Here is a 23520-nt window from a genome sequence, read left to right as displayed (position 1 = left end):
GAGATCCAAACCATGACGCGATTGGTGTAGTGTTTTAAAACTGCCACACGGTGGTGCTGTTTAACTGTTTGTCATTCGAGTGTTACTCGCATTCTTCGAGTGTTTGTATTCTACATTACAGTAAAATAATATTACAATCACGAGAACTATTGTTTATTTTGTATATCTGAATATCCCAGACAGTCCGTATGTATTAGGATACACACACATTCATATTCACCGCTCCAGGCCAGAAGGAGTCAGTCATGTCACAGAAACGTTTGCCAAGTCCCAGAAAACATTTCCAGAGAAGAAGAAACCTACGCAAGGCTAGTGAAGTAGCTTAGCTGAAAACATTATTAATCGAACTATGGCTGCTGTGCTTCCTGTTAGACCGACTTGCGATAGCAACCCCGCCACTCCCGGAGCACAACCCATAAAGGTGACATCATCATTCCCTTAAAGTCGTCAGTGTTTCTCTAGCTGAAATTCTCGGTGCCTTATGGCTACGCTAACAGTTAGCTGATGAGCTAACGGTCGCCTCCTTCCATTGATGTCAGCTGTTGGCCACACGAGCATCACCTCTTTGTTATCAAATTACGATGAAGGCTTAGTGAGCTCGTTCGTCTTGCTTTCCCCTGTTAATTGCACGCAGTTTGAAAGGACTTATTAAGAAACAGACGTTAAATAGTGAAATACGTGATTTGCTTATTTCTCTCTTTTCGGTCACAACATTACTAAAAATCATACCCCTTGTTTAAAACAAACGCATTTCAATTTTGTAGGCTGTGTACAGATTAGTATGATAATTTAACATAATGTCCAAGAAGCCTTTTGCAAGTTACATAGTGATTCACTATCAGGAAAGGATACGTATAAAGCATAAAAGTGTAGAATAAATGCCTGGTAATATAAAGTCTTCTGCCTTGTCAGTAAAACTGTTCAGTCTGAATTATTCTATTTCTGTCATTAATCCAAACAGCGTGTGATTTTTATTATGTGTGAGAAGTGATGCTGAAGTCAGCCCTTCCAGGCGTGACTGCTGAGATTTTGTGTCCTTTGCTACACTGCCACATAATCTCTTTACTCCAGCTTTCCTTCCCCTTCAACAGAGGTTTAACTGATAAAAGAAATCCTCTTTTGTGGTTAAATTCTTCCATCTGTCAACCATAATCATAACGTAGGACAGCAGCATACATGTGTTGTGAATACTTGTGAATGTGAATACCCTTTGAACTTTTCATGTGGACCTCGTGAGCAGTATTTGGATGGCTCTAAAAGAAAAATAAAGTTGTTTATATTCTTTTTGTCTGTAGGAGGATGTAATAGACGAGGTGTCCAATGATGGAAGCCAACCTCCCAAAAGAAGGAGAATGGGTTCAGGGGACAGCTCTCGCAGTTGTGACACCTTCAGTCAAGACCTGGGGTAGGTCGGCCAGATAGTTGGCATGCTGCAATAAATTGCCACGACCAAACTTTTTAAAGCTAACGTCAGGATACACCGTTTTTACTGTTATCATATACTTTGGATTTCCTTTTGCTGTAGTCCCAAACTGTTCTTATTTTGCTTCTTCGTCGTCACCCCCCCCACCCAGGCCGACATATTTTCCTGCAGAAAACCTGACAGAGTACAAGTGGCCGCCTGATGACACAGGAGAGTATTACATGTTGCAGGAGCAGGTTAGCGAGTATCTGGGAGTTACATCATTCAAGAGGAAGTATCCTGGTAAGACATTAAATAAAGTGTTATAGATGATGCTAAATGTTTGGGAATTTACTGTCGTGGAAATATTGTAGATTATTATAGTCTTGCCTTTGCCCCTAACTTACGTCTTTGTTTATCTCATGTTCTGCTCTGGATGATGACTGTGAGCTGTCGTGTATTGGTGCTGATTTAGATTTTATTTTTTCCCATGTGCAGATATGGAAAGAAGAGACTTGTCCCACAAAGAAAAGCTCTACCTCCGTGAGCAGAATGTCATCACTGAGACGCAGTGCACTCTCGGTACAAGCAAATCCCCCAAACTCACCCATTTAGCATTTGCGGTTGCCTCGTTGAAAACTCACACATACTTTTAACATTTTCCTTGGTTTACCTCCAGGTCTGACGGCCCTGCGGAGCGATGAGGTGATAGATCTGATGATAAAGGAGTATCCCACCAAGCACTCAGAGTATTCAGTCATACTGCAAGAAAGGGAGCGGCAGAGAATAGCAAAGGAGTACTCTGTGAGTACACAGACAACAAGTATTAGCGTAGTTGAGCGTCTCACGAAAAGCTTCCGCTGAGACAGATATCGTCTTATTTTCATTTTTGGTCCTTTCATAGCAAATGCAGCAGCAGAACCCTCAGAAGGTGGAGGCCAGCAAGGTTCCCGAGTACATAAAGAAGGCGGCAAAAAAAGCTGCAGAGTTCAACAGTAACTTCAACAGGGAGCGCATGGAAGAGAGGAGAGCTTATTTTGACCTTCAGACGCATGTAAAGCCGACCTGAAATTACAAAGTTCTGTAATGGGACATCAGTACAGCGCTAGCTATGTTTGTTAAGCTGAGTTTTGATGTTTCATTCATTGCCCCAGATTATCCAAGTGCCCCAAGGCCGGTTCAAGGTGCTGGCTCCAGACTTGACCAGGACAGGGCCCTACCCTGTGGCTCTCATACCAGGACAGTTCCAGGATTACTACAAAAGGTACATTTCATGCTAAAAGAAATACCTTTGCTTTACAGTTAGCTTTGTTTTTGTTTTGTTTTTTAGAATGATTCATTCAAAACTTGCGTTACCAGCCGTTGTGCAGGGATTTGCCCTGGAACATCATTGTTCTGTTCACAACAGGTACTCTCCCAATGAGCTGCGCTATTTGCCGTTGAACACTGCTCTGTTTGAGCCTCCGCTGGATCCAGAGCTCCCTGCTCTGGACTCGGAGCCCGACTCAGATGATGCTGAGGATGGCAAAGATGACAGGAAAAACAAGAACTCATCTGTAAGGCAGCAGTCACAGTACACAGTCACACTGAAATCCATGATCTGTGCCTGATCATACATTAATCCTAAATAAGCAATACTTGTTTTTGATGAAAGTCTACAATGCGGTGCCAAACATGTCAAAATTGCAAACTTTCACTAAATTTGGCGGTTATATCATGGAGAGATGTTCTCGTACTCCACTGTTTTACAGTTTGTCAATTTTCCGTCTGTCTCTTTTACTCCACAGGACAGCTCATCAGGCAACACATCAGAGGTGGAGAGCCAGGAGGGTGGAGGTGGACAGAGCCACAAGTCCAAAGCCAAAGACAGGACATCGACTTCGGGCAAAGACCAGCGCCATTCTGCCTCCCACAAAGCAACCCCAGGGTACAAGGTAGAGGACAAAACCACCTGAACTCTTCTCCAACAACAGCAGCAGCACTTTTCTACCCCCTCCTCCTCTTTTTACTACTACCACTCCCTTACTCCATCCATCCCGCCACCCCTCCCTAGCTCTCTTCACTTTGTTCTCCGGCTTCCACAGCTGGTCAGCTTTTTCAAGCTGGGACATCCTGGTTCACACAGACACACAGACACAGACACACACTGGGGGTCCTGTCTTCAGTTTTTGGTTTCACGATTGGCACGTGGCTCTCCCCACCCCCCCACCCCCACCCTCTTTGTACAAGACTGTGAGCAATAAGAACATTTAAAGGAACAGTTCAACGTTTCTTTTTCACTGCACTTTCAATTTTTTGGTTTTTCAGCAAAGACAAGTTTGAACTTTGAAAGTTTTTCCTTTTAATTGTCTTTGATGTACCTCTCGTCTGTCCTCGCTTGTCAAAAAAGATATTTCCAAGACAAGTAAATGGATGTTTTGGCTGCTAGTTTTCCCTTTTCAGTCTTGAAAAGCAAGCTCCTTTTTTTTTTTTGTTATTCTGATATAGATAACATGAACCACATACACTTTGTGGTTGCTATTAACAAAAAGTCGTTGATGTTAAAAGAATTTTAACATTTATATCTGAAGTGTAAAGGGCACTTAATCGTAATATTTTAAGTGTGCACTGGTAAAATAACATGCTGTCTTTATAAACCATGTGTTGTACTGTTGATATGTTAATGAGTATCAGACAGCTTTTTGGCATGGGCATCACTTGTCCCAATGTGTCCCCCTGGAGAGACAAGGATATGCTGACCTTGTTCACACTGTCGCTGAGCTGAGCTACAAGTAGTTTGTGTGTTGACTGTCTGAGCCACACATCAGCTTACCTTTCACTGACACCCAGGCACGGACTATCTTTGGTACTCATTTTGAGTGAAGGTTTTCAACCTCATCGAAACGCTTTAGGCGCCGATACCCTGAAATTTGTTCCCCATAGGCCATTGTGCACTTGAATTTGCACTTTTTGTTGACTTGACAACAACAAAGTGGATGGCAGTAGCATTTATGAGGGTATAATGGACCTGAATATGTCCCGTTGAGTTCAGCTCAGCTTTGTAGTGTGGTCACGGTCCTTTTTCAGAGTGTCTGGTCGCCTGTCAGGAGTTTCCGTGTGTTAAAGCTTAATTTCTCTCAACTCAAAGTTGAACATTTTCAGCAGATTATTTTCAATGTGCTTTTCGGGCCTCAATATGGCGTCGGCAGGTCGGCAGCCGGAATTCACTACAGTAACATCCCTACAATAACTGTCCCAATTTGTGATGCATATAAAGGGATGTTAATGCAATAACGCTCTGACATTTCCATATTTGACAGAAATAGTGCATGGAAATCTATAAAAGTATAATGTGTTACTTTGTAAATCTGGTAAATTTGCCAAAGTAAACTGTCTGTGACAGTGTAGAGTTAAGATGGACCAGTCTCCAGTTTAGTGGTAGAGAGTTACTTTTTCTTTCCCCAGCAGACGAAAGAATGACTGATTTGTAGTTATTTTGGTGTTTTCTCAAACATCACCACGTGTGGCTGTAGAATAATCTGTCAGTAGCCCGTTTTCACATATTGGTTGAGGCTTATCAGTTCCTCTCCCATGTCACGTAGGGAAAGCACAGCCTTGCTTTGACGTATGCGTCCCTCACACACATAACCTGTTTAGCCTTTGGTGCTACCTTCCTTGCTGGCTCAGAGGCGTATCAGCTTTGGCCCCTCTGACCCAGCATCTTTACTTTGACACAACAAAGGCGCATCGGTCCCAACTCGATAGGCATGTGTTCGGCTATTAGCCAAAAAAACGTTGTTTTGTTCTAGTCTAACTACCATTGAAACTACCATTTACAGGTGATGCAGTGAAAACTGTCACCTCGTGTTTCGTCTCCAAAGTTTATTGTAGTGCAGGATGTCAATCTCAAATAAAAGTTAATTTACCAAATAATTAATTTGATTGATGGATATCTGGCTCTACAGCTAAGATGCTCAGATGGGATATGTCCTACAAGTTAAAAGCAACTAACTTGCACCATAAACATGATGACCTTATAAATGCAGAAACTAAATTATATGAAAGCCGATGTCATTGTGTTTATCAACTGCAGCTGGCGGAAAGTTTTGTTGTAAGATACATTACATTTAAAAGAGCTCAGACATCAGTAAAGGTACAAGCTACATGTTTTCATTCAGCAGAGGATGAGTGTGTATAGTCAGCCAGTGTAAAGTTCATACTTTACTCCCACTGTGTTTGCTTCTGGACCCACATTTTAGAGCAATATGATGCCATTCACAAGTGATCAGTTAATGTAAAAGCAGACGTGGCTGAAAGTGAGTGTTTTTTTGAGAAAGCTACAGTTATTTCTAATATGTGCATGAAATTCATTATTTCTTGTCCAAATTATTTAGAATAAATCATATCAAAACTAGGTGGATTCAGTCTCATGAATTTCCCATTTTCATATTCACCCTGAGAATGTTTCTTCTGGAGAGATGTTTAAACTGTGCACGCACCATCCACACCTACCGGGCTCATCAGCCCCTAGACTGAGCACAGCTGGTTATGAACTGCAGGGATTTCATGTTCCCCCAAATGTAATTTTCATGCTGGTGAAAAGTCCATTTTTGTCAGTGGTTAAACTAATCCAGGCAGGCAAAATAAAAATAAAAACACAGCTGTATTTCAGCTGATAATTGTTGGAGATTTATCAGGAAAGTGTTCACAAACAACGCAGGGGATGGTTCAGTTCTTTCTTCTTTCCTCCTCCTCCTGCTGCTGTCGTGCTCTTCAATTTCTTCCCTAGTATTGGCTTTTCATCTTTATCAAACCGTAGTCTTGGTGGCTTTTGTCTATTTAGTCTGATCTTCCTATCTCCTGTGAAGGGACGTTTTATCGATGGATGTCACACCACATCTTGATTCGTTTTGAAGTCATACTAGAATAGAATAAAACACGCTTTGCCTCGTGAGTAACATGTTACATGAAACTCATTTTGTTTATGGGATGCGGCCTTAAGTAATTTAATCATCTTCTATAGAAAAAAAAATCTGTATTGAAATTGGTGTCATATAGCTGCTTTTAGTTGAGTGAGGCTTTTGATATCCTGTTTAAAGCTGTAGCACATCCACATATGTTAATCAGCCATAACATTATAACCACTCACCTAATGATGAATAGGTCCTCCCCTTCCCACCAAAAACACGGGCTTGCTTCACACAGATGCCACCTGACATCTGGGTATTTTGGAGGCCAGGTGAAAACATCAGACTCTCTGCTGTGTTCTTTCAGCCCTTTGTTAGCAGTTTATGAAAGGTCTGCTGTTACTGGGGAGGGGGTGTTGCTCACCTTACGTGTTAAAGGTTTTGATGTTGTAGCTTATTGGTATATGCTGTATTTAACTAAATGGCTTTCTGTACAGCAGGAAGTCTCCACTTTGCATGTGTGATGTCCAGATTAAAATGTCCCTTCGCCTCCTTATCTTTCTGCTCTTACTGTTTCTTCTCTGATATCTTTTAAACTCAACAAGTCAAATGAAACCAGCACATTTCAATAAAACTTCAGATTTCAACATTCATAGTAAAAGAGGGGTGAGAGTTTATAAGCTCACAGAATGATACGAAAGCTTTGATTGTGTCAGTATTCCTCTGACATTTCATGGTTGTTTGCTAAGTAGATTTGATCGTTCTTGTGCTTTAAGTAAATTGTTATTTATTTAGCTACAAAGCACTCGAAGATCCCTGATTTTAAATTTGCTCAGGCCACCATTTCAGACGAGTGGAAAACAGATGCTGTTGTCTTTCTGTGAAAGTCAACAACACATCTTTGTTGTGGACCCTGAGATATGTTTTAATCTCTAGTTACTTTGCACGCTGTTGCGAAATCAGAAATAATTTTAGGGGCCGTGGTGTTTTCGCCACTTTTCTTTCTTTTTTTTTAACAAAAAAATGAAAATAACATCCTCATTTTTCTGTCACCACACACTGTCAACTCCAGTTTTAAAATCAGCTTTGACAGCAGGTGATGAAATTTGTGTTTCTATTGTAATATCCAGCAATCTGTTTCATGTGCTGTACCCCTCAAAGTCAAAGAAAAACAAGAAAATTAGTCAAGGCTGGGTTTTTTACTGTTCCTCCCTGGTGTTACTGTATTCTGCTGTATTTCAATGACTACAGGATACACGTGTGTGATTGGTTTTTATAGCATTATTCTGCCCTTGCAGCCTAAGGTCATTCCCAATGCTATATGTGGCATTTGCCAGAAGGGTAAAGGGGCCAACAAGAAAGGCAAACCAGAGGCTCTCATTCACTGCTCCCAATGTGATAACAGCGGTAAGTTCGCATGCTATATCCTACAGGAGCATTTCCTGCTGTTTTCTTCAGTACTTGTTGTACATCAGCACAATTGAGACAATGAAGATGATGATTTGTGCCACTGAAGTAAATGTCACCGTGTGCTAAGATCATTTTAAAGTTGCAATAGTGTTGCTGCATTTAAGCAACTTTCTACATAAAATTTTTTAGGTATAGTTTGCAATCCGTTTGACTCTGACTGTACGATTAAAATCATCTCTGTTTGGACAGATGTCGGCAAAGTTACCTATCCGCTGGCTTTTTAAATGATTTTTTTTCTTTTTAGAGGTAGACCTGCAAAACCTTACAGACTGGAATGAATGCTGCTTATTGTTTTAAAAGACAGTGAGAAAATAGAATATGTCTCAAATAACAAGTCAGCACATGTATATGTATGTTCACAGGCCTGTCACATAAAGTCTGTTTTTGTGTCTTGCCGTGTGCTTGTGCTGCATGTGTATGTACATGTTTTGTGTATTTATTTGGCTGTGTGCGTCCGGCTCTTTTGCTCCACGCACGTGTTTCCGTGTCCGTAAACTTCAGGCCACCCGTCCTGCTTGGACATGAGTGCGGAGCTGGTGTGTGTGATCCACACATACCGCTGGCAGTGCATGGAGTGCAAAACCTGCACTGTGTGCCAGCAGCCCCACCACGAGGACGAGATGATGTTCTGTGACATGTGTGACAGAGGATACCACACGTTCTGCGTGGGCATGGACTCCATACCTACAGGTGAGTGGATACAAGAAACAACGGTGCCTGGTTGGTGCATCCACTTGTAAACACAATTTCTCTTCCACCCATCCCCTTAGTTTGTCTATTTTTCACTTTTTGTGATTACTAATTAAGTCTCCCTTCCCAGGTCTTTGGGTTTGTGAGGTTTGCGACAAAGACTTCACCACACCCAAGAAGAAAGGAGGGGTCAAAACGACCAAGAAGTCCAAGTCGGCTCAAAAATGATCACCACGATTAACCAAAATTATACCGTGTCCAATGTGTAATCAAATGTGCTGCCATTAATTCACCCAAAAATGTAAGAACAATAATCTTTGATCCAAAGAAACAAACAAATATTTTTAGAAAAAGTAAATAAAAAAGACTAAATACCAACAATTCGAACACAAGCTCTTTAGCTGCTGTTACTCATTGATCGATGCCACACTGATTAATGCTTTGTTAGCTCCAAACAACCATCTCCATCTCTCTGCCAAACATTTACCATATGTTTGAGATTAAATATCAGACTTGCATCTATGCTGGGCATTAACTTTTAACTGGAAGAACTTTGTAAGATTGTGACTGACTGACTGAACAGCGGTATCAACACTCCTGTTTCTGTAAACTCATAGATTTTCTATCTCACGTTGTTCCTGCAGTGATAAACTGTGCGTTTGGGTATTTGTTTTAGATGAACAAATGGTGCTTTTGATCCTGATCCTGTACTGCTGAAACAGTCACATCTGATGAAATCTTGCAGTTTGTTTTTTATATATTGCATCTTATCTTTTTTATATCTCTCTTATTTTCTGAATCTTCTTACATTTATTGGTGGGATAAAGTCTTATTTAACAGGGCAGACCAGTAAAAGGCAACCTGTTCTTAAAAACAAATGGTGCTTCCTTCCTGTGTAATGGTCTGACTTCACACGACTGTCTGGTAAACTTCATGACTGCTACAGTTTTGAGATTTTGTGTGTAGGCCCCTCACGGTTATTGTTGTACAAAAATATAACCACTGGTAATTACACTAAGATGTAATTACACAAAAAGCAGCATTTATCATTGTGATGACTTTTGCCGTCTGCTTGTTTTTTTTTGTTATTCTACTTGTTATTTTGTTTTATACTTTATTTAAAGAATAATTTGTTCTGTATTGTCCTACAATAATTGAGTTGTTGGGAATTGGGAATGTTTTTTTCATACTAATGTCAAGGTCACTGAATTATGTGTTTTAATAAATAAAAGCCACTTTAAAAGGCTCTTTTTTTTCCTTTTTTCTCTGGTGTATTATGATGAATTAACATTTTTTATTTGGATACGTTTTCAAATTGATTAGCAGTTCTATAAAGATTGTTATAAAGTGCTTTGCCACTGTTTGCTCTGCCCACTAACGATATATTTTTAATTTGTGTTTAAATGTGACTAAAACCTACAATATGAGAATTAGATCAATGATGCTTGAAGAAATTAAATGTGTATGGCAACTCAAAAGCCTCATTTCCACTGTCAGTACGGTTCGGATCACTTCGGGTCGGGTCGCTTTGGGGTCAGCTCGCGTTCCCACTGTACAAAGGGGACCCTCAGGGGTGGGCGGAGTGCGTGCCGAAGCGTCACTCCGTCGATCGCTCCGAAGCTTCTTCAGCTTGATGCAACACTGGATCGCGGTCCCGGTTGAAACCACTCTGCCATTTTTGCGGCTATCAGCTGGAAAACTTTTTCGTTTGGCACAGCGCCATTGAGCTCCCGCTGCACATCCTCCTCACCAACAACGTAGAGCAGAGCCTGCACCCCCTCAGCACTCCAGGCTCCTCCCCAAGGGAACCGGTCCTGTGTGCTAGGTACCCCAAGCTTAAGGGTTACAAAAATGGTATCAGGTACCATGGGACCGGTACGCTTTTATGGTGTGTGGATACACTGAAATAAGCGAACCGTTCTGAACCGACCCGTACCGGACTGCATAGTGGAAACGGGGCTAAGGAAACACTTAAACAAGTTTGATACAAAAGGGCATCAATATCTTTATTTTATCTAGAAGGTAGATTCTAAACATTAATAAAAAGACTACATTTTGCATTATTTTCGTCATGCTTTTACTTTTACTGATTTTTTTTATTCAAGCAGTTATGCAGATAACATTATTAAAAATGTTTGCTAGGCTGACTGTTTCTGGTTTGAGTAAGTTTAACAACTACCTACAAATCTCGTCAATTATCCAAGAGGTCCTGGTATCTGCTATGGCTCCCATTTGTGTTTTTAAGTAGTGCAGAACATAGTATGTGGCCATTTTGAATATGTTGCGAACAGTAAGAGGGGGGGTAACCACTTATCTGGATCATAACTTTTCGGTAAACTCAGCTCCATTTTGGGGTGTTCCACATCAAACGGCCTCTGGTGGCGCTGTCACACTTGAAACTCTCCGGACATGCGCATTTCATGACTAGAAGAAGAGGTTGCCATATTGCAGTGATACAGCGAGTTTATCTGAGAGAAGCTTCAGTTCTGTCAGCTTTACTTTTCAAATATGCTTTCATCTCAAACTTTTGGAGATCCCGGGAAGATGAAAGATTACCATTACACTGGCCCAGTACAGCACCAGTTTTCGCCATACGCTTTCAATGGAGGGTCAGTGGGGATTTTAACTGTTAGCCTGGTAGCTTGCTAACGTTAACGCTCTATTTCGCTGGATTGTGCTAACTAGCTAACGCTCTTAGCAAGCGAATTGCTAACAAAACAAATCTTAAGTCAATGAAAGTGGTGGTGTTTGATGTTTTACGTCCTTTGGAAGACAGAACTAATATACATTTAATCTTAGTCTGCCGTTTATCTGATTTACCAAATAATTGTTGGGAAAGTGAATGTTAAACAACAGTTTCAGTTTCGAATCGTTTCCTTTGCTTCCGTTTGCAGTTGGTGTGATGTTTGTGAGATGAATAAACTAGTTTGCAATTTCTTCTTTTTTCCCCAGAACTGTACTAGCTGTTGCCGGAGAAGATTTTGCTATCGTAGCCTCAGATACCAGGCTGAGTGAGGGCTACTCAATCCATAGCCGGGACTCACCGAAGTGCTACAAGCTGTGAGTGCGCTGTCATTTCTCTTTGAGAGTGATGGGAGGCTGTAGGCTAGCAGTCATGGCACTGCATAACCCTCTGAGTTTAACAGGTCTCCGTACATGCTGCTATCATAGCACTGTGTAAAACCTGTTAACGTTTAACCTCTGTGGCATTTCTCCGATACAAGTGAAGGATGGAGACGGTATTTAGCTCCTACTAAGTGTTCAGTAATAGATTCACTGAACTCTAGCAAAGCAGCCGAAATTTGGGGTTGAAAGATCTGGGGTGACTAACTAAAGTATTGCCCTGATCTTTGTGTTTCTCACTTACATTACAGCACAGACACTACTGTCATTGGCTGCAGTGGTTTCCATGGTGACTGCCTGACTCTGACAAAAATCATTGATGCCAGACTAAAGGTGAGGTAAAACAGAAATATGACACTGCAGAACATCATTGGATTATGGATATGTGTTCTTTTATTTGATGTCTTCGTTGCACAGCCTCCTCTTGTAGTATCTTGTATCACCATACTCTACATTACATTAACAAAACACACCTTGGCTCCATAATGGGGGTTTTGTAAAAACTGTCTTTGTAGCTTTCTGTATCATAAATTGCAAACCTCAGGAAAAAGGAGCACTGTAGGAAAATACAGGGATGTATTGGACTGATCTTGCAGGAGTGAGTTACTTTCTTAGGAATGATTGAGATTGTTTGTTTTTTTTTGTCTTAAGGTGAAGGCCGCAGCATAGGACATGAATCTAATATGAAAGATGTCCCCCTTCTCTTCACTAATTTTGCTGTGCGATCACAAATCATGCGTAAAACTCACTTATAAAACAAGTTTATCCAAGAGCCTTAAAGTCGCAGTGTGCAACAATTTTGACAAACAAATAATATATTAACTACTGCTGCAGTTTCATTAGTGTGGAATTAGAATTAGTGTTTATTATTACCTTTACAGCCAATGTATTCATTCAAAGACCAAATGTTTTTCTTCCTCCTTGCGCTCTGCTATATTGTTCCACCATATTTCTACAGTAACCAGAAGGGACAAACACACAGTCACTTTTAATGAGGACGCTTTGTTAATGTTTTTACTTTTTCTAAAAATATTTGTTTCTTTGGTTGACAGCTGTCAGTTGGTTGAAGTCTGCGACATGTTCTACTGTATGTCTTTGACCTTTAAGTTGAAGTAAACAATGTTTTACCTGAAATGTGAGAACCGTTTCAGTTTTGATTTAGCTTCAGATAAGATGTTGAATCATAAGTTATTTTAGTTTGTCTTGGAAGACATTGTATGTCTTAAAATGGATGTCAACTGTAGCAAATACAAGAATTACAGCTGGTTTTTCAGAGCATTTCCTGCAAAAGAACATCTGAAGTAATGTTCCCTCTCCTCTCACAGATGTACAAGCACTCAAACAACAAGATGATGACCAGTGGAGCAATCGCAGCCATGCTGTCCACCATCCTGTACGGCAGGAGGTTCTTCCCATACTACGTCTACAACATCATCGGGGGACTTGATGAGGAGGGTGGGTACTGATATTAAGTTCCAGTATGTAACATAAAGTGTGGTCTTTTGGATGAAAAACCGTCTAACATTGATAACTATCTTTTCATCTCTGTTTAATCGCGTGGAAATAAGACTTTTTAGAGTATTTCAATTATAAAAGAAGGAGGATTTTAAATCCAAAGAAGCTGCAAAAGTAAGTAAAGAGGGGACAAACCAATAATTCACATCTGCACAGGATTGTGTCAGTTTAAAAATAGACATTTGTACAAACTGACCTTTTTTGTTTTTCTGTAGTGCCTTTCCTGCTCTGACATGATAAAATGTCTGCTGTGGAAACAAGGGAACAGGGAATTTTGCTACTTGTGTTGGAAAGCTTTTTGTTGTCTTAATCCAGCTCCCGTTGGATTTCCGACCATTACCTCCACCCTCTTACTACTTTCACAATAGTTCCATTGATTTTGGTTGCCTCTCTCATCTTCAGTTCATTAGTACAGGTGGTGTCACATTTGGACCCTTAGTTTATTTTTGATTGCCTGGTGTAGCCCTACATTATGCCGTGATTCAATATATCCTGCTGTAAAGATGTATGATCCTTTTAAACCATGAAAACGTTTTTGTTATAATTGTCTTTATATGAAATTTTGAATATTTGCAATGCAGGAAAAGGGGCAGTGTACAGCTTTGACCCAGTGGGATCCTACCAGAGAGACACCTACAAGGCTGGAGGATCAGCCAGTGCCATGCTGCAGCCGTTGCTGGACAACCAGGTAGGTTAAAACGCATGCATACGTGCCAGTCCTTCCACACATGGGACACAGTCTGACTCTTTCCAACATGTTTTTTTTCCCCCAGATTGGTTTCAAGAACATGGAGGGTGTGCAGCACACTCCTCTGACTCAAGAAAAGGCAGTCCAGCTGGTCAAAGATGTCTTCATCTCGGCCGCAGAGAGAGACGTCTACACAGGAGATGCCCTTCGGATCTGCGTCATCACAAAGGAGGGCGTGAACGAGCAGACTATACCGCTGAGGAAAGACTGAGGAGTAAAGATGATGTTTCTGTCTGCCACTGGTTTCCTCTTTGCTCTGTCTGTTCCACATTCACTGCTGATTTGATCCCTTTACATCAGGAGTGTTGATCCAGAGGTTGGTTTAAGTTGCCTCTTAAGTTGGGCGTTAACAGGGAATAGGATTTTTTTCCATTTAATCCATTCTTATTTCTGCTGTCACCACATCCTAGTGTTGTTTATACGGTCCAACAGCCTCGATTCTAGATCAGCACTCCTGGTCTAAAAAGCCCCCACTTAGACTCTGCCTCTGTTAGGATTTTTCATTTTGTTTTGGAGGAATACATGCTCTGTTATTCTTTTTACATTCTTAATAAATGTTAAGAATTCAAGAAGCCTACTGATGTTCTTTGCTTGCACACACACACACACACACACACACACTTTTAGATAACATTGTGCAGCTATAATTACATATTCAACAGTATTAATCTGTTAACAATTTAACTTTATATCCACAGCATTTTTAAGATTTCTGGTTTTATTTTTGTGGATGTGTTGCGTATGCTGGTATTCACGGGCCTGTGTGAAGCCGCACGTGTTGAGTGGGTATGTATATAAAGTAGCCTACGGATACTGTAAATATACTGACCTCTATCGGCAGTGCACATAAATCTCGTATATTTTTCTGGATTGATATACAGTTAGAGAAAGGATAAAAAATATTTTCAGAAAGTAATAAAGTAGGGAATATAGTTGAACTTATGTAACTTTGTTTTGTGAGTTAGTTCATACATACATACGATACCCTGGGGAGTGTTGCGTTATATTCTGAAGTCTGATTATAAAATGCTAGTCACCCTTCACTTCAAAATATTGTCTCGGGACCATTTAGTGTCTATTCTCTCCACATCTGCTCCATGGATTTGTCTTCTTGTGGTGCTGTCTCAGGATTGTACAGATAACCTCATTGAGGCCTTTCTGCTTCTCCTCTGACTGGTGTACAAGACCTGTGAGACAGTAGGTCAACCACCTGCACGAAGAGGAAAGAAAAGAAACGAGGAGCCATGGGGTAACAGCACCATAAAAAGTATGTTATCCAGACACAGAAACGGGGTTTCACCAATATGATGCAGCCAAACAGAAGTATTCGGGATCATTTCCATCTCTATCAGTAGTTCATGTATCTGCTTTGCTGTAAATGACCAGGGGGGCCAATTGGCTGTACTGGTTGAATGGATGCTCCGTTTTCACAGGCTAATGCTTCTTGATGCAGCTCGCCTGGGTTTGAGTCCTGGCTTAGGCCCTTTCCTGCTTGTTCCTGCTCTTACTCAGTCACCCTTTCTGTCAAGCAACTTTTAAATAAAGGCCACTAGTGCCCACAAAAAGTATCTTTAAATATGATCAAAATCAAAGCCTACTGTTAATTTCTGCTCTCGAATAAACGTGTTACTTTCTGATGTCTAAAATAAGGGGTTGAGGTGCACGTGCCCGCTGTCACAGGCATGTTTCCAGATCTGATGACATCAGAACCCACTCCTCATCCAAACACTGCATTTAATCTCTCTCAGGCACCACACTCACAAGGCCTGAACATAGCTAACATGTGAGTGTCTTTTGTATCATGTATCTGTGTCCATTTAATGCCAGTTTCACTAAAAGGATGTCTACTGACCAAATTACAGGTTCTATAACGGCTTTGTCCATTTCAGGGTCTCGGGGACAGTCGTTATTTTCTCATTTTCAGTCACTCATCTTTATATGATCTCTTATGTGCTGAACGGTGGTGTGGTGGTTAGTACCGTCTCCTCACCGCAAGAGGGTTCCTGGTTCGAATCCCAGCTGGGGCCTTTCTGTGCAGTTTGCATGTTCTCCCCGTGTATACTTGTTTTCACTACAGGTTCCTCCCACTGCCAAAAAACATGCATGTTAGGTTATTGGTGATTTTAATTTGTGTGTAGATAGTTGTTTGTGTCAGTGTTTTTATTTATATATATATATATATATCACTCAATATCTTTAAACCCAGTCTCTGTACTTAGTTGGAAAAAAAGGAAACACCACTTACAATTTCTTTCTTTTTATTAACCCAAGATAATCAGCGTTGATAACAAGTGTTTAAGCAACGGTTGTTTTAATAAAGACATTCTCACACAAGACTCACAGACACAATCAGTGTCCTTAGGCATAATACTGAAGGTTAGCTTTCTTCTTGGCTTGGACCTCCAGGATTCCCTCCATGTAATCCTCATGGTTGAGCTCCGTGGCCCCGCGGCGCAGCGCGATCATACCAGCCTCCACGCACACAGCTTTGCACTGAGCTCCGTTGAAGTCGTCGGTGCAGCGGGCCAGCTCCTCGTAGTTGACGTCCTGACTGACGTTCATCTTGCGGGAGTGAATCTGCATGATGCGAGCTCTGGCCTCTTCGTTGGGCATGGGGAACTCGATCTTCCTGTCCAGACGGCCTGAACGAAGTAGTGCAGGGTCCAAGATGTCCACTCTGTTGGTGGCAGCAATCACCTAGAAAATATGAACAATGTTACTGTGGTCAAATCTGGGGCCATCGTACTGTCTAATAACATTACATTAGAGCAGGATTAGTCCACCACAAGATGTGCACGTTAAACAAACTCTACATGCACACACAGGTTTGTATGTGGCAGCATCTTTACCTTGACCTGCATGTTGGGCTGAAATCCATCCAGCTGGTTGAGCAGCTCCAGCATGGTCCTCTGCACCTCCCTGTCTCCTGCCTTTTCACTGTCAAACCTCTTAGTTCCAATGGCGTCAAGCTCATCGATGAAGATGATGGATGGGGCTTTCTCTTTGGCCAGGGCGAAGGCGTCTCTCACCAGCTTGGCACCATCTCCAATGAACATCTGGACCAGCTGTGGACCCGCAAGCTTCAAGAAAGTGGCCTTGGTCTGAGCAGCACAGGCCCTGGCCAAGAGGGTTTTTCCAGTGCCAGGTGGCCCATACATCAGAACCCCTTTGGGTGGCTGGATCCCCAGGTTCTCAAACTTCTCCTTGTGGTTCATAGGCAGGACTATGGCCTCCACCAGCTCCTGAATCTGCTTATCGAGCCCCCCAATGTCGCTGTACTGCTCTGTGGGGCGCTCATCCACCTCCATGGCCTTGACTCTGGAGTCGTACTCAGTCGGCAGGGTCTCCAGGATCAGGTAGGAGTCTTTGTTGACTCCGACCAGGTCTCCGGGCTTCAGCTTCTCGGCATCCACCAGCCCGATCACCGGCAGGAAGTAGGTCTGTCGAGTGGAGGTTTTAATGACGGCGCACTTTCCTTTTCTCTGGGAGTCCAGATCCACATTAGCCCCGTCCTCCTCCTGGTCGTTGGGGTCCACATCCAACAGCTCGATCACATTGGAAACCAAGTACGGGAGCGTTTTGTTCACCTTTATCTTCTCCGTGTTTTCCTTGATTTTATCTTTCATAGCCTGTAACTCATGAGTCACCCGCAGCACCTCGCTCTTCATAATCTTTATCTCACTGTCGAGGAGACGAGTTCGCTGAACTATCTCCTCTGTGGACATTTTTAACACTTCTTCACCGATACCATCCTCCACTTCGTCCCAAACTGATTTGTCACTCAGCGACGCCATCTTTGCTGTGTCTGGGCTGAACTCTGACCCGCCGGAACATAAAGCGTCCTCTTCCGGAAGTAGCCGTAGACGTTCATGAGCGCCGAAGAGCAGAAGATGTCACGGAGCTGAAGCTGAATTCATTTAGTTTGTGTGAGGCGCTGAACTGCGACTGTGTGAATGTAAGTTTACTAGACGTGAACTGCCTTGCGCCAAACATTTTTTTAAGACATTGGCAATTTCCAAGCATTGAAAGTCGCAGTTTTTCACGCTGCTACAAAACCTTTAACCTACGGTTCCGTATTAGCTAACATTAGCTTTGCGGCTAGTTTCAACTAACCAGTTAAATGTTTAATTTTAAAGGCTGTCAAGACGTCCCGCTGGCAAGTTAATTGAGTATAGACAACTTAATCAATCACAGTTAGCGTAATCCACTGTTAAAGAGGACAAACATTGCACGGCGTCAAAGTGAATCAACTATTAAAATCAATGTTTTGAAACGTGGAAGCTCCTTAAATGTGACTTGCAGGGAGTTTGTTCGTTCGCGCCACTGCCGCAATTAGTTTTTGTTTATTAGCATTTGCATTTGAGTTTTGATGATACAGGATGACAGTCGGTTGCGATTCATAAACCGTTTTTCCGAGTAAACAGTTCTGCTCATAAACCGTGTTTCTGTTCATATTTGCAGGTGAGACATAGCTACCACAAAAAAGGAAGCATAAGGAGGTGTTTCTGCAGAATTCGGTCCCGTGTGGTGGTCTTTTTTTTTTTTTTTTTTTTTTATTTCTGCACAGAGACCCTGGAAGTACTGCCTGAAGGAACCTGCTGTGGGTAGTTCACATAACCTGCATCCCTTTGCTCTTCAGTGGCAGTGTTAAATCGTGAGGAGCTGAAGAGATGGACCAGAACAACAGCATACCAGCCTTTCAAGGGCTGGCTTCCCCCCAGGTAATAAAGTTATTTACATCTTCATGTTGTCCATATAGGTGGAAGCTCTTGTCATGGCATCATTCCCCCTTGCCCCGATATGGGTATGTTTTCAGGGCTCCAGACTAATGTTTTCCACATGTAGCTTTGGCATGGAATAGGTTCATATACTGGCAATCAACACACCATATTTATATAATTCTACTGTGCAATATATATTTTCAATAGTACAATAGTTACTTTTTTTCAATAGAAAAATCAGTGTTAAAGGGTCTGAAGAAAGCGTCAGTCTGTAAGTCTAGTTGGCGATGGTGTGATCTCAAGAACGTTCCTCTGTGTATTCTAATGTATTGATTTCAGTGTGCAACAGAGGAGAGGCCGATGTGTTTGTTTGGATTAGGAGGTGAATCAAAGCACTGCACACAGCTGACGTTTGTGTGGAAAACCTGAAAAATATCTATGATAAAAGTGATACAAAAGTTGACCGTGTGCCTTAAATTGTGGCTGCTGGTTGACTGAAGAAAGTTTTTAGTCGGGCATCCCTGAAAGAGTTAAAAGTGAATCTAAAGTACAGAAATGACACAGCATGTGTGCCCTTCATTGCTGGTGAGACAACTCTGTAAACCAGTAAACTTAAATCTTGAATAAATGTACTGTTTTCCATATGAAGTCCATTACTGTTTAAATGCCTGCTTTCGATTTGTCCGTGCGACTAGGTGAATGAGAAACTACCGTAAAGCACTTTGTAGAACCTAGAAAAGTTTAGATGTGCTGCACATTGGAAGACTTTGTGGCTGGAAATATGAGGGAGGGCTTGCAGGCGAACCTCTGCTTAGAGTGCACGTGAGGCTGAAATTACATTGTGGAGGTTGCTGCATTTTCATTATAACATGTTGAGAAAAGCAGATGTGGCTTCCTGTGTCTGTCAGTATTGCTGTGTTATCTATCCGCAATAGTCAGGAGTGAATTGAGAACTGCTTATAGATTCAAAAGTAGCAGCTTTGACCAGCACACACAGACACACACACACTTAATCGCGCACACACACAGAGGCAGTGAATGCTCTGGATGATTTGCTGTGACTTCTATACATTTCTTCACATACTGATCTTCCAGTTTTTTTTTTTTTTTTTTTTTAATTTAATGGAACTGGGTGGAAAGCTTCACAAGAAAACTGGGGTGCATGTTGGGGACATTTGCATTCACACGTGCCACTCTGTTGGAAATGCTTCAGTACACATCAGGGGTCCAGTGCATGTTTTTAAAGTGGCTTTAAAAACACAGTGCTACTGATTAGCTCTGATCGTTTTCCAATTTCTGTACAGTCACAAAGTCGTGCTTTTATATTTTTCTTTGGATGCGTCTTTGTGCAGGGTGCCATGACCCCAGGCATGCCGATCTTCAGTCCCATGATGCCATACGGCTCGGGCCTGACACCCCAGCCAGTGCAGAACACCAACAGCTTGTCTATACTTGAGGAACAACAGAGGCAACAACAGCAGGCACAGCAGGCGCAGCAAGCACAGCAAGCCAACACGGGTACAATACACATTATTATTATTATTGTGATTAAAATATAAGATGTAAGTTTATCTGCTGTTTATTTTATAGAGAAGGGGGGGAAAAAACTTGAGTCGTTTTGTTCCGCAGTTCTTCCAGGGACGACGGGGCAGACTCCTCAACTGTTCCATTCCCAAACGGGAGCAGGCTCCACTACCACAGCGCTGCCTGGGAACACCCCGCTCTACAGCACTCCGATGACCCCCATGACCCCCACCACACCGTCTACACCAGAGAGCTCTGGCATTGTACCACAACTACAGTACGTTTCATGTCCAGTTGATAGAATTACCAGAGTATTACTTAATGCCAGCTGGTTCATTACGTACTTGTTAAATTAATACTCTTTCTTTTAACAAGTAACAAGGGGAAGCATTTACGTATTTGTGCGTTACAGATTGGTATTTAAGTTGAAACCATCAGTATTTTTTACACTCTGAGTTTTGTTTTGTGAATTTTTATCTTTAGTTATTTTATCTCTGCTTCTCTTCCTCTCTTTGCAACCAGAAACATAGTATCTACTGTAAATCTGGGCTGCAAACTGGACCTGAAGACCATTGCTCTGAGAGCCAGGAACGCAGAATACAATCCGAAGGTGAGACTTCCATGATGCTCAACAATCTGACTTTTATATTCGCTCAAGGTTGAACCTTTCTATGTGTATTTTATCATCATCATCAGTCCCAAACATTCACTTTTACCCAAGAAGAAATTCCACCAGATGGGTTTAAGATGAAGAAAGGGGCCCTCCTACTACATGTGGAGGCACTGGTTTCTTTCTATAATCTATGTACTAATGGTCATTAAACGTGTCATTTCCTAGCGTTTTGCTGCCGTTATCATGAGAATACGAGAGCCCAGGACCACCGCTCTCATCTTCAGTTCTGGGAAGATGGTCTGCACAGGAGCCAAGAGGTCAGAATGTTTCTTAAATGTAACATTTAGCATGGAGTCGGTGTTGTTTTTAACACCAATGGCATCCTCTTGGCATCAGTTTTCTTTTTATGTAAAATGTTCTCTTCCTTTTTTCCTTATTAGCTTTTGTCTCCTTCCTGTAGCTGTCTTTCATTTATCCTTTTTTGGGCTTTTGTTGATTGACTCTCTGTAGTGAGGAGCAGTCAAGGTTAGCGGCTAGAAAATATGCACGTGTAGTGCAGAAGCTCGGTTTTCCTGCCAAATTCTTGGACTTCAAGATTCAGAACATGGTGGGCAGTTGTGACGTGAAGTTCCCCATTCGGCTGGAGGGATTAGTCCTCACACATCAGCAGTTTAGCAGGTAATTTCTGTTTGTTTTTGAACAATCGCAAAGCTTGTAGAGAGTGAACCATTTACAAAGAAGTTGCAAAGTTTTTCCTTTAATCTGAGTCATCTTTTGGTTTGCTAAAATAAAATCCCTTGTGTTTTGTAGCTATGAGCCGGAGCTGTTTCCAGGACTGATTTACAGGATGATCAAACCCCGAATTGTCCTGTTAATCTTTGTTTCTGGGAAAGTAGTACTCACAGGTAGGGCCTCTTATTGATGGTCAGAAGTTGGTGTATTCATTGAGTTGTACTGACTGAGGATCTCAAGTGGCCACGGATGCCTCCGTGTTAGGTTTTTAGTAAAAGGATATTTATTTAACACTTGCATCTTTGATAGAGGATTGTTAATTTGATTTCGCAAATAAAAAATTTGAATAGAAACGTTATGCTTAATAAGCTGCAACAGTAACTTTGTGTTCTTTCTGATATGTTTGTTTTTAAGGGGCTAAGGTGAGAGCAGAGATCTACGAAGCATTTGAAAACATATACCCCATCCTTAAAGGCTTCCGGAAGACAACGTAGAACCTGCTGCCGCGTTTCTCATCTTACCAATCCTGTATTTTTTTTTTTTTTAATTTTTTTTTAAACTTCTCTTCAAAGTGTTCATGTTAACTTTCTAAAGGGGGATGCTGTAAGGACCGTTCTACAAGGAAGAGGCGTCACCAGTTTCTACTTTCTTCTCCCTCTGTGCTTCAATGTTTTTGAAAAAAAAAAAAACAGGATTTTAAAGATCATCGTCCTGTACTCTGAACACACATGGTGGAAACTGGAGCCTCTGCGTTCGTTTTTTTTTTTTTTTTTTTTTTAAGTTTCTGCATTTTCAGCATTTAGTTATCCTCACGGCATCCCCGATTGTATATAAAACTGTAAGAAAATGTAAAAATTGTTCAGAAGAAGAGCAGTCTGACTTGGACTGTTGTTGGTTTTATTTTAAGCAGTTTTTAAATAGTTTTGTACTTTGCATTTTTAATAATTGTTCGCCCACTTTTCTTTTTTATTAACGCATGTTAAGTCAGTCCGTCAGCCCAACACGAGACTCTTGCTTTATTTAGTTTCATCTTCACACCCTCGATATGGAGATCATCTAGATTAATTTGGCCCTGATTAAATAACGCTAAAGTGGATTTCCAGTTCATTTTAAGCCCAATATGTTGAACAGTTATGGAGGGTGGATGCTCTTAAATTTGAAACGAATCCAGATCCGACTGCCAAAGTTGTCATCAAATTGTTGGTTAGTTCCTCACTTGGTTCAGGTCCTTTATACGTTCATACTTTGATCTGTGGCTGGTTGGAGCCAAATTGAAACAAAGTTGAACAAAAACTTACTGTTGTGACAGAACACATGTTCCAATTTTAGAAATGGTTTAATGGTTAAATTTGAGTGCTTTCAGACTTTTTTTTTTTTTCATTCCAATTCTAAATGATTCCAGCCTTGAAGAGGAAGCTGCGCTGCAACTTGTTAGACTCTTGAATCTGGAATTGTAGACCAAATCAGCACTAAATTACAATATTATGGCAGAAAGTGTCTTGTTTTAAAAAGTATATTTTTTTGTCTATTTAAAAGTTCCCTTTGATAAATTCTCTCTTGATCGCAGGTTGTGCTCATCCAGGTGGTCTTTGCTTTTTGCTCAGGCACACTTGGCCTAAAATGACATTTTAGTGGATTTGAATTGAGGGCACTTCTTGATGTACATGTGCGTTACACACTATTAAATGGTCACATCCTTGTCAACCATTTAAATGTTTAGTGGTCAAATTTTGTGATTCACAATGCATTTGGTTAACGATGTTCAGTTTTACCGACTGTGTCTCTTCCACTGTTGTCTTTACTGATGGTGGCAGGCGAAATCAAGAAGCCCTTTTACAGCTAAATGTTTCTTTTTTAAATGACTGATATGCTGCACTGTGCATTAATAAATATGTACATATTGACTTGTTGAAGCTGTGTCTTTTTTTTTCTTTTCTTTGCCAGTTAAGACAAAAATTAGAATTGGGAAAATAATTTGGACCAACATCTGTTTAAAATGTAGTCCAAGTTATTTGAACCACTTTTAGCCTTTAGTCCAAAAGTAAGGCTGAATTCTCTGAGTGGGGGAAAAAAAAAAAAAAAACAGACCGACTGGT

The 23520-nt window shown here is 41.3% G+C and overlaps 4 protein-coding genes across 5 annotated transcripts; 3 read left to right on the top strand and 1 right to left on the bottom strand.

The window, feature by feature from the left end:
- The first annotated feature begins 264 nt into the window (after positions 1-264).
- On the top strand, positions 265-9688 carry phf10 (PHD finger protein 10). The gene is made up of 12 exons (XM_075462713.1): positions 265-421; positions 1296-1405; positions 1575-1705; positions 1901-1984; positions 2082-2206; positions 2307-2456; positions 2557-2666; positions 2811-2958; positions 3190-3336; positions 7587-7695; positions 8260-8448; positions 8579-9688. The coding sequence occupies exons 1-12, from the start codon at positions 350-352 to the stop codon at positions 8674-8676; spliced, it is 1473 nt and encodes a 490-aa protein (XP_075318828.1). The 5' UTR covers positions 265-349; the 3' UTR covers positions 8677-9688.
- A 1176-nt stretch (positions 9689-10864) lies between these two features.
- On the top strand, positions 10865-14406 carry psmb1 (proteasome 20S subunit beta 1). Its single transcript, XM_075462701.1, has 6 exons — positions 10865-11057; positions 11401-11508; positions 11823-11904; positions 12897-13026; positions 13668-13774; positions 13860-14406. The coding sequence occupies exons 1-6, from the start codon at positions 10957-10959 to the stop codon at positions 14043-14045; spliced, it is 714 nt and encodes a 237-aa protein (XP_075318816.1). The 5' UTR covers positions 10865-10956; the 3' UTR covers positions 14046-14406.
- Positions 14407-16075: 1669 nt separating this feature from the next.
- psmc3 (proteasome 26S subunit, ATPase 3) lies at positions 16076-17665 on the bottom strand. The gene is made up of 2 exons (XM_075462688.1): positions 16684-17665; positions 16076-16531 (listed from the first exon to the last, which is right to left on the bottom strand). Exons 1-2 carry the CDS (start codon positions 17626-17628, stop codon positions 16193-16195), a joined length of 1284 nt encoding a protein of 427 aa, XP_075318803.1. The 5' UTR covers positions 17629-17665; the 3' UTR covers positions 16076-16192.
- A 31-nt stretch (positions 17666-17696) lies between these two features.
- tbp (TATA box binding protein) lies at positions 17697-23337 on the top strand. 2 transcript variants are annotated; one of them, XM_075462677.1, is made up of 9 exons: positions 17697-17789; positions 18474-18555; positions 19908-20073; positions 20185-20356; positions 20602-20689; positions 20918-21009; positions 21203-21370; positions 21503-21597; positions 21839-23337. In XM_075462677.1, the coding sequence occupies exons 2-9, from the start codon at positions 18505-18507 to the stop codon at positions 21916-21918; spliced, it is 912 nt and encodes a 303-aa protein (XP_075318792.1). In that variant the 5' UTR covers positions 17697-17789; positions 18474-18504; the 3' UTR covers positions 21919-23337. The 2 variants fall into 2 exon arrangements, with proteins under 2 accessions (XP_075318792.1, XP_075318781.1); XM_075462666.1 differs by having other exon boundaries at positions 18296-18555.
- Positions 23338-23520: the final 183 nt, after the last annotated feature.

The sequence above is a fragment of the Odontesthes bonariensis genome, chromosome 1 (genome assembly GCF_027942865.1).
Source record: "Odontesthes bonariensis isolate fOdoBon6 chromosome 1, fOdoBon6.hap1, whole genome shotgun sequence".
NCBI lineage: Eukaryota > Metazoa > Chordata > Actinopteri > Atheriniformes > Atherinopsidae > Odontesthes > Odontesthes bonariensis.
Note: the sequence above shows the minus strand (reverse complement) of the source record. Positions and strands in the feature narration are given on the sequence as shown.